At 50.0% G+C, this 17,484-nt stretch overlaps 1 protein-coding gene across 4 annotated transcripts; it reads right to left on the bottom strand.

Annotated features, from left to right (window-relative positions):
- Nucleotides 1-580: 580 nt before the first annotated feature.
- Nucleotides 581-16,686, bottom strand: LGALS3 (galectin 3). 4 transcript variants are annotated; one of them, XM_075129978.1, is made up of 7 exons: nt 15,856-15,929; nt 7,711-7,732; nt 5,837-5,933; nt 5,661-5,794; nt 4,746-4,834; nt 2,745-2,913; nt 581-880 (listed from the first exon to the last, which is right to left on the bottom strand). In XM_075129978.1, exons 2-7 carry the CDS (start codon nt 7,726-7,728, stop codon nt 725-727), a joined length of 663 nt encoding a protein of 220 aa, XP_074986079.1. In that variant the 5' UTR covers nt 7,729-7,732; nt 15,856-15,929; the 3' UTR covers nt 581-724. The 4 variants fall into 4 exon arrangements, with proteins under 4 accessions (XP_074986079.1, XP_048710163.1, XP_048710162.1 ...); XM_048854206.2 differs by lacking the exon at nt 15,856-15,929 and adding an exon at nt 16,504-16,686 and having other exon boundaries at nt 5,661-5,933; XM_048854205.2 differs by having other exon boundaries at nt 5,661-5,933.
- Nucleotides 16,687-17,484: the final 798 nt, after the last annotated feature.

Raw genomic sequence — 17,484 nt, forward strand, 5'->3', positions numbered from 1 at the left:
ACATTGCAGCACCACCTTGCTGTAGGCTTCCTTCTGAATGGAGTTCAAGTAGGGGTTAGTGAATGCTCTAGGCTCCAGCTGTACTTCCTGGAGAAGCAAAGAAAGTGACTGCTTTGCAGTAGCTCTAAAATTAAGAGAATGTAGAAGAAAAGTGATTCTAGAGGCATCCCTCAGAGGAGGTGACCAAACCATGACCAAGATTGATACCCTCAGCGTGGTTGAGCTTTACTTCTGTATCAGTTAGCGTGGTGTCAGATTCTGCCCAGAGCCAGTCTAAAACAACATGAAGATTCACATCCCAATCAGGTGTCTGATAGAGAAACCCTGACCTGGGTGTTCCTTTTACTCATGGGACCAATGGTTGCATGCATCAGGCTGTTCTCCCAGTCAGGCTGTTCATTTCTTTTCTGGGTGGGCCCAGGCCAAAGCTTTAGTTCATCTGTTCTGTCCGCTGGTAGACACCCCTTCTGGCCTTTAATATGCATTGCCTAAATTCTTGCCCTATTTAAACTTCTGTGACTTGCTAGGAAAGCTTTTTGTACCATTTTCTGCTACCCATTTTAAATAACATGGAAGCAAATTTCACATCTAGTACGAGTATTTTTATTAAGTTTATTGTACAAAGGATAAATGAAGCCAGCTCCTTTTTTGTAAAGGTTAACTGCTACTCAGGACGTGACCAGAGCATGTTTCTTGGTGTGACGGTCACACTACAAAACACCACTCATATCATAGCGGGCATAACACTGGTGAGAGAGATGTCCCCAGCAATGCTGAGTTTGGTGATTTCATTCAGGTTCTTCATCCGGTAGCTGAACTGCAGCAAATGAGCATCGTTGACAGCTACCTTGAAATGGTCTGTCTCACACAGAATGTGGATCTGAAAAATGTGAGTCAGGCAGATGAGTTTAACATGGCATTTGTTTCAGGGATTGTCTGTCAGGCTACAGGGACTGTGGCCACTGTTCTGAATCAAGCCTAGGTTAATAGTGACTGGGAGCCATTGTCCCACTGGCATCAGCTAGCAGTGGTTGTGAAACAAGTTGGTACTGGGAGAGTAAGTGTCTATCGCAAAAAATGGCCATTCGCCTTTCTGCTGCCATTCCACTGATCAAAGATGCTGATTAAAGTATCCCTCACGAGCCCTCATCGCTCCAGAGCTGTCGGGAAAGCTTTGCCGTGAGGCTGACATCCATGCTCTGCCAGTTCTGTGGACGGGGGACCTAACTGTCAAGCTCTGATAGCTTTCACAAGCACTTAATTCTGCATCCCTTTTCCCGAATTGAAGCCAAGTGTTTGTTCGGTCCCTTCTCCCTTATGAGGACTAGTTCAGTAAAATTTGCTTCTGAGTCTTGTCCACCACTGCACGCTATCCTGTGAGTTACAGTTCCCTGTTAAACCCCAGGCTCCCTTGTAAAATGGTCAAGAATATCTAGCAGTCCAGACACCTACTCACCAGCCCTGCTCAACAACGGGCTGTTTTACTTGCCTGGGCTGAGTACAGCTTTGCAAGGCTGTTTTAAACATTGAGCAAGCGGGGCCCTGAATACTGTAACTCTACTTCCATATGTTCCAGTGGTGATGTGTAAGCTGGGGAACTGCTTCACCAGCCAGGGAAGGGAAAAAACACTCCCTGCTTCAGGGCCTTAGAAGGAATTTCTTCAGGGCTTGTTTTTTATCCACCAAGCCACCATAAAACCAAAGAGCAAATCAATGGTAACAGGACATTTGCTTCCTATGGTATAGACTTTTTCCTGTGTTAGCTAGCCAGGTGAGGCAAAGGCACACCCCTTTGATCCTATGCCCCAGCCCCTGGTCGACAGGCAGGGACCTGCTAACCCTTGAGAGGTTGCAGCACCTTTACCTTGTCAGCCTGGCTTTGACCAAACACTAGACTGTTCTGTAGAAAGGGTTCCTTGACAAGCAGTTTTCTGCATCAGCTGGCTTTCCCTGTGATCTGCTGGGAGACCTCCCTGATCTGCACCATAAGGCCTATGATTACAGCTCTGTGTAGCAGCCCAATTAGTAACTATTAAAGAGAGGCAACATGAGTGTGGGGGGGAGTTTTGAGGGGGTAAAAGCTGAGCCTTGGCAGGAGGGTTGAGAAAGGTATGGAATGGATACATTTTATGAAGTTGCCAATTAAGGTAAGACCCACCTTAACATGGCCCTTACAAAAGCAGGTTTCTTTATAACCAGACTCACTGGACTTTCTCCTTTGTGCAAGCAGCAAAGTCTTTACTCCATGGCCCTTAGCTTGTCCTGCTATGGCCAGCCCTGGCTGGTAGGGACCCTAGTCTTATCTGTCACATTGCATCTCAGAGAAGCTACTATCACTTTTACACAGTCCTGGCATCAGAAGGCATGTAACTTGCATGTGGCTTTTGAATTTAGTGCTGTTAAAAGGTACCAGCATGACAGCCCTGGCAATTTAAGTCCTCTATCCACCAAAAGGGACAATAGCCCTGTGAGCCTCCCAGGGCTGCTGGGTGAACGTGCTGGAAGGACCAGCTGTAGGGCTGCAAGGGCAGCTTCTTGTTTATGCCCATTCACCTAGATTGCTAAAGACAAGGGCCAGTTAGTACCACGGTAGTGAACTTTTTGCAACGGGGCACTGGAGTCGGTGAACACTCCTGTCCAATATATGGCATTTAGGAGCAGATATTTAGAAAATACACATTTAAAGTTTGTGTAGCACCAGGTATACCAGTCACCAGGCCTGCTGGGTAAAGTTTAGTTTATACCTTAAAAGGTTTGCCAGCTTCAAATGGAAACCTGGGCGAGGTTCTCTCCTCCTTTCCCCAGTTATTCTGAATCATTGAATTACAGACAATGACTTGTCTGTTTTCCTCGTTGAAGCGGGGATTAAAGTGGAAGGCGATATCATGCCCTTTCTTGAAATCCAGTGAAAATCTGCAAGAGATCGATAACTGCTCTTTCCACAGCCCCTGAACTGTATTGTGGTACAGCTCGTAGGCTATTTCCCACAGCATTTGCCTTTAGGCCCAGAAAGCAGAGGAGTAAGTCATGAAAACAAGGTAATACGTTTCTGGCTGCACTGACTCTAGTACAGCTTAGGCCACGTTCCAAAGCAGAAAGTCAAGAAACTGCTGTCCTGCCAAAAAGTGCATTCATCTTTCAGGAGGGTGGTGCCTGAATGAGAAGTTACACAATCGTAATGAAACAGGCAGCCCTGGGTCCTGCTTTCACTGACTTAGCAAGTCAGCAACTCCCGGTGTGCCTAAAATTACAAACACACGGTACACTACACGTTGCACTCTGACTGGTTGACTATCCCTGCCCCATAATCATGGCTTCCCCAGTGAACCCCTCATCTGAATTACTGCTTCTATAGCACCTTCCACACGCCAATTTGCATTTATAATGGATAGTTTGAGAAACTTCTGCTTAATGAAAGGGCAATTCATCAGGAAGCAGAGGCTGCATTGAGTTAGGATAAAATAGCAAACGTGGAGGTGTAGTTCAGATTACAGATGACTAGACCCTGACCAAAAGGGAGGATATGCGACCTCCCCACGTGACTCCTCCCCGCCTGGGGCCCCCATGCTGGGGTGGGGAGGGGCTCTGTCCTTCCACTGGGCCAGCTCCCACTAGCATGTTCAGAGGCTCTCCCTAGCAGCCAGGACTCGGAGCCACTCCTGGATGCTGCCCGGGAGTGGCTCCGGGGCTTCTGCTTTTGAATGTTGCCTAAGCTGTACTAAGCCAGTCAGTAGCTGCCTGGGAGAGCACCTCGATGCGACTGGGCTGCCTCCCGCCCGGGCTTGGCTTCCAGGACAGTGCTGAGTGAGTTGGAGCCCCCCAGGCCCCTCCAGCATGCTCAGAGTCGGCTCCTGTGCCCAGACACTGAGCCTGGGCAGGGGGCAGCCTGCCACTGCTGCAGCCAGACATTCTCCCAGGCAGCTGCTGCGCTGCACCGGGCAGGATGGCTGGAAGAGGCTCTGGCCCCCGCCCAGGCTGGCTGCTGGAGGGGCACTTGGCCCTTCGTGCACCTCCCACGAGTGGCCTCTCTGATCTGATCAGCCTGTCTGGTGGGGTAACGCCCGAGTGCTGCAGATTGGGCCCTGTCGTGCCTGTGTGGGGCGTTAGGGGAGCCGATCTGGGGCACAAAGGTCAAGTGGAGTTTTGTTCACATCAGACTGTAGTGCGAATTCAGTTGCTACACCCCCTGCTTCTCCAGAGTTAACCAAGATCCAGCTGGAGAAGGGTTTGGCCACAGCTAGAAATAAAGTTCCACTCGGAGTTGTCATAGCAACCCCTTCGATCCCCTGGGGTACATCAACAGGACAGACCTGTGCCTTTAGGCACCGCCTGGAGCAAGGGCTGTGGCGTGAGCTGCACCCGTCCAGGAGTAGCTGTGGACGTCGCAGAGGCTCAGTTGTCTGTCCCTGCCCACAGAGTAATTCAATGCTGGCCTAGCCCAGCAGGAAATCGAGGCAGCCCTTACGCCAGCTCAGCCGCACTGGCCCCCACACCAGCGAGGACAGAGACACGGCTGTACCCACGCCCTGTCCCTGATGGAAGCAACCAGCAAACAGCACCCAGTGACTCCTGCACCCTCACACACACGCCCCCTGCCAGCTGTCCGGGGGATTCTGACTCCCCTTTCTGCTCCTGCAGAGGTGCACAGAGCAAGGCACAACCTAGCCATCGTTAATCCAGCGCGTGCCTCCTGGCATCGTCACCCTGGCTCCGTTTGGGATACTCATTGCTCCGTCTCCCTTTACCTGGAGGGGTTCGGATTCACCGTCCCCACGATTGTTATCAACAAGCGAGGCACGAGGCCGGTCTGCAAGGGCAGGTCAAAGGGGACTCTCTGTGAAAAAACACAGACTTTTCATTAGCAAGAACCGGACTTGTAGCCGACATTTAAAACCATCTATATAAAAATACGCAGCCAAATCCTAAATTCTCATAACTCGACAGTAATCGGAGGAACACAACAGGCTCCTCAGGAGACTGTTAGACACCCGGCTGTCTGACCCACGTAGGAAAGCTACCCCCTGAGCCCCTCTCACCCCTAGCTAGCATTAAAGGGACGCTGACTGAAGACTTCCCAGTTACTGGTGCTTAACAATATAAATGTAGCTGGGAGCTAATGACTTAAGATCTCTGTCAAGGAAACAAGTTTGCCTGGAAAGGGCATAAATGGTATTTTCTGGGAAGTTTGTTTTAGAAATTGCAATAGTGGCTTGTTCCTCAGGAATTAAAATGTTCAGGGATCATTTGGATGCAAGGTGACAACAAGGAGCATGGTGTTTTTCAGCGCTATCCGTTTCTTCCAGCAAGATCCCAGCTCTGTAACATCTCCTTACTCACCATGAAGGATCAGGGACACACGCTGGTACTTTCACCTCCCAGGCAGCAACAATATCGCGCTAAAGGCCTGGGTGACAGCACTGTGGGCCTGATCCTGTAGGGGCCCGAGCACTCTCAATGCCTACGGACGCTGGGAGGCAGGAGGGCACTTTGCACCTTCCAGGAAGGATTCTGCACCTTGCAAAACTGAGCAGCATGTGCTCTGGTTCCTAATTCATACTCGACTGCATTCTCAGTCAGTCAGGTCCCGCCTGTTCTCAGCCTATCATACACTGCAGATTGTCTAAGAACTGGAAGCTATTCAAAAATTATATAGCTGTCACCAGTGGAGCAGTAGGTCCCCCTGGCTGAGGGGCAAATCCAAATCCAGGTCCAACTTGTGGAGCAGTAGGAGGTGCTCCAGGATAGGCCCCCGGTGCTCCAGGATAGGCCCCCGGTGCCCCAGGATAGGCCCCCGGTGCCCCAGGATAGGCCCCCGGTGCCCCAGGATAGGCCCAAGGACCAGCAGGTTGATTTCCCCAGGGACCAGCAGGCCAGCCTTGGTTTGGAGGAGCATTTGGGTTTGTGTTACCGGGTCCAGATAAGGCATCAGATAGCTGGATGGAAGACAAAACATCGTCAGTATGCTGCCATTGCATCCTGCCAGCCAATGTGAGTCTGTTTTGATTCCTTACATGCTTCTGTCTCTAGGTACTTTACAGGGAGAAAGGACAGGCAGAGACCAGAACATCAAACAGCAGGGTCATTATCATTCTACCTCTTGACCAGGAGAGGGGGGTTTGGAATGTGTTTCACAAACTACAGGATCTGGCCTCTCACTCGACAGAGCCTTGAGATCCAGAGTGGCATGGAGTGGGATTGGAGAGAGAGCCCTAGGGAGGTTAGAAAGAAGGGGAGGTTGGCTTGCAGGTAAGGAGGGGCAGGGATTGGACCAGTACAGGCTAGTCTGGAGTCTCTCTATATGACCCAAAGACTGTGAATGCCAACTGGCAGAGGGCACAGGGATCCCCTGGGTTCACCAAAATAATGTCATGTAAGGTCTCTAATGAAAAACCTCTGGCACACTGGTCATCATCATCGTGAGATGTCTGTATGGAAAACATGAAGAGTTACACATATATGCAGCAAATTATGTTCTCTAGGCCTTGTGTTTAAAGGCAGAGCACTCAAAGATAGTGTCCCTTGAGGGAAACTTCTCCAGACAGGAAGAGGAGACATTTATCTCCCTGCTGGACCACTGTTGTGTCTTACAGTAGAAGTCTATTAACACACTGAGTCAAATGCTAATGAAGAGCTTGTGGAGACTTAAGAAGGAAATTAACAGGAAGAGGCAAATTGAGGAGGGACCCCAGTTTTCACATGAATCTCAAAGATCTGTTCTGGTATATTTGCCGGGGGGGGGGGGGTGCGGTGTTGCAGAGAGATGCTTTGGCACCCTTCAATCTCTAAGGCACGTTGCCAACAGGCTTGATCTTTTGAAAAGGGATCTCAGCCATAACAGTGGGAAAAGGACTTGGAGTAAGCTACCCTGTTGAGACAGGAAAAGTCTTGTGAGTTAAGTTTAAGCTCTAGAAAGCATGTTATACTTTTGTTTTATATGTAACCATTTGTTTCCAATATTCTTACTCACTATCCGCTCTTTGATGATAAACTTATCCTTGTTTTCACTATAAATATATCTAAGTGCTGTGTTTTCAGCAGACTGATGGTCCTGAGTTGTATCTTGTAAACTGGTGTGTGCTATTCCCTTGGGAGTAGAGGACATGCGAGTTCTGTGAGTGTTCAGTGGATCAGGGACTGGGCACTTCAGAGGGACACTCTGAGGAGTCAGGGGTTGCTAACCTGTCCAGGGAGCACGAGGCCTGCAGAGGCCTGGAAGGCAGCTTGTGTTGCAAGAGGGCAGTGGAGTCAGGGAGCTGATCCAGACAAGACTCCCGCACACTAAGGGCAGGTGTTAGCAAGGTGCCTCACAACCCTGGGAAGCATCAAGCTCTAGCAAGCTGCACTGTGTTGTGTTTACGGTAATAAACATACAATTGAAAGCCAGAATAATGGCGATGAGCCTGGTCCCACTCCCACTGACACCAATGAGAATCTTCCCACTGAAGTCAATGAGAGTAGGGACAGTGCACACAACCCTAAATATTCATGAGCAGCCACTGATTTTGGATGCCCAACCTGAGACGTCCAGGAGGGATTATTTCAGCACTAAGTGTACAGATTAAGAATTGAATTTAGTTTTGAGGAGTTCTATACAGCTTAGAAAAGATGAGAAATTCTAGCTTCCACACAAAAACTGTACGCTTTAGTACAAGGCAATATCGTTTATAATGCTCAAAGACTGTGAATTTTGTTTAAAAAGTCAGGACTTACAGAAAAACCGTCTGCCATTTTCCTGAAACAAAGACAAAGGAGACAGTTAATACTCATTTTTCCCACATTCCATCTACAAGACACAGATCTTAGCATTGCACTTTTAAAAGTCACACGGGTTTATATTTAATATGTGCTGAAGAACATATCCCCTATGTCTTGCTTGCCAACTTTTCACCTCAGAGTATTGCTTCTTCCAGAGTGAATGTCTCTTAACTACACCAAGGACTAATGACATCTATATGAAACATTGTTATCTAAATATTAAGCGGGAAGATATCAGTGCCATACTAGATGTTACACTGCTGGTACCTGGACCGATGTTTAAAATTAGTGCCTCCTTACTTAGATGATGTTATTCTCTATATTAACCCCAAGGGTTGAGACCTTAATGGGAAGCAGGCCAATAATCGCTGGAATCTTCAGTGCTCAAGGACTGCAAATTAAATGGATAGTTGCTACATTCTGAGATATGTATGCAAGGGCCATTATCTTGGCAAGGGCTTTGCTGTAAGGGACTTGAATCAATACAGTTATCTTTCCTGGATAGATGGACACCAATCTGAAGTGTATCATCTGTGGGGGCTTAAAATCCAGTTAAGGAAATACTGTTTAATCACACAGCAGTCATGTACAGCAGCTTATTCAGTTATACAAGTCCTGATTCAGCACATCCTTAAACACCAGAGTAATCCCAATCATCTCAAAATTAAGCAGATGTATATTGCTGAATCAGGGCCACAGTGAGAGAACAAGCATGGCCGAATTTCTGTCTTTCCAACAGAAGTGAGCATCCGATGAAGTGAGCTGTAGCTCACAAAAGCTTATGCTCAAATAAATTGGTGAGTCTCTAAGGTGCCACAAGTCCTCCTTTTCTTTTTGCGAATACAGACTAACACGGCTGCTATTCTGAAACCTTTTAATTAATGGAGCTCTCAGATAGACAGTATGAAAAAGATCTGACAGGCTGTAACATCTGTGTTTCTATTGTCTGTCATTTTCCAGATAAGTATAATTTGCACTTGAGATGATTTTTGTACTGACAGTTTCTTACTGAATCTTTGTTAGGTAACAAGATTTCAGCCTTTCCACAAACTGTGTTCTGATTTATTTATTTATTTTTTGAATGGCTGCCAATTCTGATAAGTGTAAAGCCAGTTCCAATATCCTAGAAACCAAATTTGTGACATTGGTGTAGGGTGACCAGGTGTCCCGATTTTATAGGAACAGTCCTGATTTTGGGGTCTTTTTCTTATATAGGCTCCTATTACCCCCCACAACCTGTCCTGATTTTTCACACTTGCTGTCTGGTCACCCTACATTTAAGTCCAGAGTAACTCCCCTGAAGTCAATGAAGTTACTCTGGCTCTACATCAGTGTTACAGAAATCAGAATCTGGCCCTGCGCAGTGCATAAGAAGCAAAAGATAGAGCTACACTAAGAGTAGTCAGCTTTAAATTCTCCTTTTTGTCAAATACTTTTCATCACAATGTTTTCCTCTGGCCACCACAGTTGGAAATCGATTTGTATCAGTAAGTGGTAACACAGTTATAGTTACAGACATGACTATATGGATGGAGCTTTGATGCTATTTATTCAGTCTGTAAATAAGGACCACATCAAGTTTGTTATCTTTGCAAATCAAGACTTCTGCCAAATTGAAAACTCAGTAGGAAGAAAGAAAAGAGAAGTCCCACCAATTCAGTTCTTCCTGCTTCCAGGAATGAAGATTTTGCAACCAGAGATTTGCTAGCACTTTAGTTATTATTTCTATAGTGCTACAGGAATGCAGGACCCTTTACAGTCACATAGCAAGACAAAGTCTCTGCCTGGAGGAATTGCAAGTGTCTGATTTAGACCAATACAGACAAGTAAGGTGCAGGAGCCAGAGCAAACAGTGCGTGAGAGGAATTCAGCATAGTGCATTAGGCAGAACAGAATGCAGCCCGCTCCAGCCGCGAGCTGCAGAAGATGGTTTGTGTTAGTGAAGTGGGCAGACGTGCCCCAGACACACAGCAGCCTTGTGCAATAAGAAGGTGTCATTTTATTTCGTTCTTTCCCCTGACTGTAGCTGCATTTTAAGTCGCACAACGGAACAGCTTGTTTCAATTGTTCAGATGCATAACAAGTTTTCATCTCCATTCGTCATGTGAGTGGTTGCGACTCTTATCCTAGGAGACACAAGTACAAAACCCAGAGACTGTTCACCTCCCATCCCCCACCACAGAGGATGTTTTGACATACTTTAAAAAAAAAAAAAAAAAAAGGCAGCCCAAAGTTTTTGGAGCAAAAACCACAAACTACGTAATGGATTTAAAAAAAAAATGTTAAGTTCAGGGATATCTCCACAGTAACTTCTCTTGGAAAAAACGCTTGGCTGATTTGTGTAGCCTTCAGCTAATGCGTGGCACAAATATGAGTCAGGACTTCACCCATTTTGATCAACTGCTCTCAGATGGAGTAGGATTCTCCTTCCATTAATAATAAAGAAAGTTTGGTTATGGCATACGACTAGCTTATCTCAGCGTGTCAGATAATGCTGTACAGTGATAAAATTCCCAGCTTGATCTTGCGCTTTTCATCAAAAGTGCTTTACAAAGGAGGCATCATTATCCCCATTTTACAGACAGGGAAACTGAGGCACAGAGTCGTGAAGTGACTTGCCCAAAGTCACCCGGCAGAACAGTGGCAGAGCCAGGAATAAACTTAGGTCCTTTGAGTCCCAGACCAGTGTTCTAGCCACTCAGCTATACTACCTCTCTAGCAGTATACTAGCTGAAAAACTCCCACTGACTTCAGAGAGAGCTGGGTTGGCCCCTAAGTTGTTAACAGAGCATCAGTCGTCATTTTACATCCCTGCCACTCAAAACTGCACCTGCTTTTTAGATGAACAATTCCATCAAAGGTTTCAGAGTAACAGCCGTGTTAGTCTGTATTCGCAAAAAGAAAAGGAGGACTTGTGGCACCTTAGAGACTAACCAATTTATTTGAGCATAAGCTTTCACTTCATCGGATGCATACTGTGAAGTGAGCTGTAGCTCACGAAAGCTTATGCTCAAATAAATTGGTTAGTCTCTAAGGTGCCACAAGTCCCCCTTTTCTTTTTGTGAATCCATCAAAGGGAACCAAAATCGGGCTCCAAACATGAGCGGCACTGAGGCCAGCAAAGGAAAGAATTAAATTTACCCAGCAACAGAAATAGTTACACTGGCACTGAGCTGGGACAGAGAACGTCTTTGTTAGCTGCTTGGCTGAACTGCACGTACATCCTCTGCCAGAAGCAGGAATCACTGCAACGCAGCCAGTAACATGGGGCCAATTCTTTTGTTTTGTCCTGTCTTTTTGTTCTGTGTTTGTACAGCACCTAGCACACTGGGGTCCTGGTCCTTGACCAGGGCTCTTAGGTGCTACCGTAACACAAATAACAACTATGCAGTAGACCGGGGTGGGCAAACTACGGCCCGGGGGCCACATCCGGCCCTTCAGATGTTTTAATCCGGCCCTCGAGCTCCCACCGGGGAGTAGGGTCCAGGGCTTGCCCCTCTCCAGCGCTCCAGCATGTCCCCTCTCCAGCTCCCAAATGTAGGGGCAGCCAGGGGGCTCCACACACTGCCCCTGCCCCAAGCGCCGCCCCTGCACTCTCATTGGCCTGGAACCGCAGCCAATGGGAGCTTCGGGGTGGTGCCTGCGGACAGGGCGGCACGCAGAGCTGCCTGACTGCCCCTCTGCATAGGAGCTGGAGAGAAACATGCCGCTGCTTCCGGGAGCTGCTTGAGGGAAGCACCCAGAGCCTGTCCGGAGCACCCTCCTGCAACCCCAACCCCTCATCCCCAGCCCCATCCCAGAGCCCACGCCCCCAGTCAGACCCCCCTCCCCACACCCCAAACCCCTGCCCCAGCTCGGAATCCCCTCTCGTACCCTGAACTCCTCATTTTTGGCCCTATCCCAGAGCCCACACCCCCAGCCGTAGCCCTCACCACCTTCCACATCCCAACCCCCAATTTCATGAGCATTCATGGCCCGTCATACAATTTCCATACCCAGATATGGAACTCGGGCCAAAAAGTTTGCCCACCCTTGCAGTAGACCCTCACTGCACGTGCCTTGAAGATTTCAGTCTAAATGAACACAAACAGGGATATGCAGTAACTCTGACTTCCCCTCACCAGAAACTGATCCCATCACCGTATCCATCCATAGGAGAGTTGATAATTATGCAAATCAGTGTTTAAGAGTATTAACTACTATTACGGCCACAATGCAGCAACTAATTGTATAAGATAGCCTCCACTTCTCAGTGTGCACACACCAGGATCTGCAATTTTTGCACACTCACAGATGCTAGAAATTCCACCATTCAAAACACATTTGAATACATTAATTCAATCAACTGGAAACACAAGTGTGAACGCAAAAATTGCCCTATGAGCAACAGTGCATATACAATTATTGATCTGTATTATGGTAAGCACCTGGAAGATCCAAACGATATCAGGGGGCCCCTTGTGTTAGGTGCTGTACACAACCTAGGGTGGGTCTATGCTAGAATAATGGGTACATTTGGACCTGCTCTGGGAAGGCAAGGGATGTTGCAATGTAGCCACACGAGGACATGTTGTGAATAAGTGGAGGTTAGTTAACACACTCCAACCTAACCTCAACCCACTTTTCTAGCACAGAGAAGCTCATAGTGAGAGACAATTCCTATCTGGAACAGTTTATAACCTAAACAGCTAAGACAGACAAAAGATTGGAGGGGAAACTGAGGCCCGATGGAGGGAGGGGAGAAGTGACTTGGCCAAGGTCACACAGTATGTCCAGTCACTTTGGGACGAGCTGGCCCACTAGCAGACAAGATGATGGGACAGTAGCCTCAGAATGAGGAGGGAACATCAGAGCTACAGTGGAACAGAACCGAATAGCGCAGCTAATTCAGAGTGGGATTCCCCTTTCGTTCAGCGTAGACACACAGGGACATCTGAACGCTCTCTGTGTAGCTCAGGGGCAAACCGCTGGAAGGAACGAAGCACAAACGACAACTCCTTCCCCTGGTTAAAAGCATGGGCCAAAGCGCTACTGAAAGGGGCACAAACCATTTCAGTCCCCATTTCTTTACCCCCATCCCCCCCAGAGGTTTGCATGAAGCTCTCCAATTCTGCGGTGTTGTTGTTGAGACTGGAAGACTCCTCCTATTGAACACAACAAATTACAACACAGAGCCGGAGGCTGAGTTCTCAAGCTGCGAGACATCCAGCCTGCAGGTTGAGAGTGTGCTGTGGCACTGGTAATCCAGCCCAGGTGGCGTTTGTCGGTCTGCCCCGTGCCATGCTGAACTGGCAAAGCTGGAGGTGGTGTTTTGTCTCTGACAAATCAATACCGTGAGGCCTGGATGTCTGATCCAAAGCCCACTGAAGTCCACGCAAGGACTTCGGGCCCTATCTTGCAAGCCTGCATTGCGAGGTGTCAGGTTACCGCTGGGTGCTTTTCTAAATAATAAACTCTTACTAAAGTCAGGGGGGATTCCATGTGCAGATGATTAGGGCCTTACATTTTGCGTGTCAACGGGGGGAAGAATAGTTGAACAAGACTCCCATCCTGAGAGGCAACACCTTAATGATGCCACTGGAGATCTGGTCCATCTGCTACACAGATTATGAGAATTTTTGCCCTGATCAGTACTCCCAACCTGAGTGTTCCTAAGCCTAACGATCAGGGCTCCCTAAAATCAGGACATGTTTTTTTTTAAATCTCAATTTTTAAGCCAAATATTCCTTTTTGGGTTCCTTGTATTTGCCTTCTGCTTTTTACATCTTTAGTATTCACTTTTTCAGGATTGTCTCTGCAGCTGTAAGGGCTAGAAGCATCCTGTTTCAAATGGAATCCGATTCTCACATCATCATGTGACTCCCAGAGCTGGGGCTTTAGGTGGAGACACCAAATATCCTGAAACTCATGACAAAGCTGAGAGAGGTGGCAACATCCCTTCCTCGTGCTCTGTGCAGACCAACAACAACTCATGTCTCCTCACCCCTACAGGAATGTTTTGTTTGACATTTGAACAATAACTCTGTATAGATAATAATGTTTTGTCAGCAAAGGCTATTATGGTTTTCAGAGCCATAGCGAAAGGTCTAATTAACCCTTGGGTTTCAATGCGCCATGAGCCAGGCACCATCAAAGGATTGTCTCAAAAACACCAGGAATCCCCCCACACACACATGGCTCTGTAGCAATTCCACCATCAGCACCCCTGGCCAACTCAGCTCTCCTTCCGCCCCCTGCATGCTGTGACAAGCAGCTGACACTCTGCTCTTTGGCTGCCTGGAACAGCTGCTGCTGGAGGAAACAGAAAGCCAGCCTGTGGCCCTTTGAGATCCCTCACCCTGCAGGCTGCTTTTCCGCCCACCCACTGATCCAGGGCTGTGTGTACATGCACACACCCAAGGGAGGGTGAAGATTCAGAAACACAGGGATTGAAGTCACATGACAAAGTTCATTACAACCACTTTTTCCACTCATAGCTCCCCCCAAATCTCCCCTCATGGGCTAACCCTTTCCATGCTTGGCATCAGACCTTTGTATTTTGGAAAGTTTGAGGTGAACCCAGTCGCTCAGTTGCACAACCCCAGTTGCCCCGCAGCATGCCCACCCGCCTGCCTCCATTTTTAGAAAGGAGAATTCAATACAAAACCCTCGGTTAATACAGCAATCAGGCTGCAATGAACGCAGGAATGCCAGGAAATGAAATGATCAGCGTTCCTGGCATTCACATCGCATGCTCATAGTGTTTATTACTATCTAAGCTGATACTTACTATAAGGTACCCGCAACGTGGGCAAGTTAATACTGATTTAAGAACCTTTTAAATCACCAGCTTGTGTGCTTACATCTACACCCCTGGGTGTTACACTAGCAGCGGTCTTCAATTTTAGGACACACGCATTACTTTCTGGTCTGTGTCTTAGGGCATGAATTCTCAGCTTGGGTGGGCATGACCACCCTGCCAGGAGGGATCCCAGCTAGAGGCCAGGGATCAAAGTGTTGAAAGGGGGACCCTGGTATGGAAAAAGTTGAGGACCACCATCCTAGGCTACACATCTCACAACCAAACACAAACATGAATATAAATGTTCGATCCTGCTCCTATTGAAAGGCACAGGAATTTTGCCGTTGAACTCAGTAGAAGCAGGACCAAAGCCAGCTCAGAGACATTCAACAGGGGGAAGAGCTACAGATCAAGAGACACCTATTCCTCCGCCTGATTAAGGAATGGATTGGCCATTTTAATATTCCTGAATCTCATCAGCTAAAAGGCTTGTATAGCTATAGGGAGTGGAGGAGTGGAAAAGCAGAGAGGGATGCACAGTGCATAGGGAGTAATACACACCTACTACACACACGCACCACATAGGGAGGGACACACACCTACAATACACACATAATGCATAGGGATTACACAGCTGTTTCTATTTCCAAGCAACGCAAAGCATAAGGGGCACCTTTCATTACCACAACAGATTTAACAGACGTGTTGACTCTGGATGTAAATAAACCCACAGCCAGGTCGCCGGTTCCTAATGCTATTCATTTGTGCTAGTCACACTCACACAAGCAGGGGACCAAAAAGGGGGAAACAGAGGATTTACATTCGCCGCACAGAAGGGCCCGATAGTTTCGTTGAGAGGCAGACTCCATGGACTAGACACAGGGCCCAGATTGATTCTAATCCTGTCACAGGCAAGTCACTTACCCCCTCCGTGCCTCAGTTTCCCCACATGAGAAAGGGGGGGCGTGTCACAGAGCAGAGGCTGGGCAGCACCGCGGGTTCCCGGGGTGCTCGGGTTAGAGTGCTGGCCAGGCCTCTGGGGATCCCTCGCTCCCCTCATCAGCTGGAGGCTCAGTGGGGGCTACCGCTGGCTGAGCCGCGGCACAAGGCTGCCTTCGCTGCGGGGAGGGGTGAGGACCGGGGCGGACCCCAGCCCAGCGCCAGCCAGGACCTCCCCGGACGGGGCCCCAGCCCCGCGGCAGGCAGCCCCCGCTTCCCCGCAGCGCCCCAGGGACAGCTCGTGGGCAGCGGGCGGGCACCTCCCCAAGGAGCCGGGGCCGCCCTGCCCCGGGGGAGGCTGCGCCCCCGGCCCGGCTCACCTGCCGGCTGCCGCGGACCGCGGGCTGGCACTGGCCGGGCGGCCCGGCTCCGCCCCGCGGCCGCCGAACCGGATCGGCATCTGCCCCGGCCACCGCTGGAAGAGCCGGAGCCGCGGGGGAGCCGGGGGCCAAGCGCCCGTCCCGGGGTCCGGGGATCGTGGGGACTTTGCGGCGCCTCCTTGTGAACAGGTGGGAGGGCGCAGGCCCCAGATGGGTGCGGGAAAGCGGCCGCCCCGCCGGCAGGGGGTCGGGACGGATCGCCGTCCCCTGCCTGCAGCTCTCTGCCGGGGCAGGGAAAGGGGGGACCCCACCGGGACGGGCTGGGCAAGCTGCCTCTTGTCCACACGAGCCACTCGCAGCCTGAACTGCGGAGATCTCGCTCCTGCGTGTGCACCCTCGCAGCGGGTTCCCGGGGTGCTGGGGTTAGAGTGCTGGCCAGGCCAGGGAGCGAGTGTGGACACCAGGCTGGGCTCCTGCCTGCAGCTCGCTTCCCCCCCATTCCAGCTTTGCAGAGCGGGGACTGAGCCTTGCAAGATAATCTACACAGAGGGGCCGAAGCAGGATCCCCGCCCTCTCATGGCTTCTCTGTGATGGATAAAAGGCCTGAGAACGCTTCGCTTTCATTCCGCTTCGCTTCGCTTCCCTTACCGTAGGAGTAGCAGGGCCGTCAAGCTTGCGCCTCTCTGTCCTCTCTAGAAGTCTCCCTCCCTTGGAGCGAGCAGGGAGTTTCCTTAGCGCGTGGAGACGGGGCAGGACTCAGCCTGCCAGGGCCAGTGGGTGGAACAGAAGGTGGGGCACAGGGAAAGCCCCAAGCCAGGGCCTCCAACAAATGATTAAGGAAGGAAACTGCAGTGATGTTGCTGTGGGAGACCTTCGTGCCCTGGAAATGCCTCCAACTTCATGTGCTGCTTTGTTGCTGGTGGTATCAATGAGGGTGAACCGCCAAAGGGAGGGGTTCGGGGACTTGAAATGGGAGCTGTCCCTCAGACTGAACTGCACTTGAGATCAGAGGCGGAGAGTTATATGGGCCCGTGCTCCACCAATATTCAGGAACATAGGCCCAGCTCCACCAATGTTTGGGCTTATATTTTTAGAGCCGTCCCGTCCATAGGACAGACCGGGCCAACTGCCCTGGGCCCCGTGCTTTCGGGGCCCCTGCACTTCATGGGGATATGGGGTCCAGGGTGGCCTGGGGAGTTAGCGGGAGGCCTGGCGCTGGCCTCAGTGAGCGACCTGGCCCCAGCCTGCCCCGCCTCTTCCCGCTCCTGCTCAGCCCCCATTCCACCCCTTCCCCCAAGCCCCCACCCTGCCTCTTTTGGGCTTCCGCCCCCTCCCCCGAACAACATTGGGAGCCGGCGGCGTGGGGCAGGGTGAGGTGGGCTGGGGCCAGGTGCTCACTGCTGCCAGTGCCAGGCCCCCCGCTAACCCTCCAGGCTGCCCTGGACCCCGTGTCCCCCTGAAGCGCGGGGCCCCCCAAAGCGGGGTGCCCAGGCTGGTTGCCCCGGTCCGTCCTATGGACAGAATGGCTCTGCTTGGACCCGTTCTGGGCACCACCAAAAATTATACAAACCTGGCGCCCATGCTTGAGATAAAGTAATGGCTGGGGCATGGATGGACCCTTTACCAAGG

The sequence above is a fragment of the Caretta caretta genome, chromosome 6 (genome assembly GCF_965140235.1).
Source record: "Caretta caretta isolate rCarCar2 chromosome 6, rCarCar1.hap1, whole genome shotgun sequence".
Classification (NCBI taxonomy): domain Eukaryota; kingdom Metazoa; phylum Chordata; order Testudines; family Cheloniidae; genus Caretta; species Caretta caretta.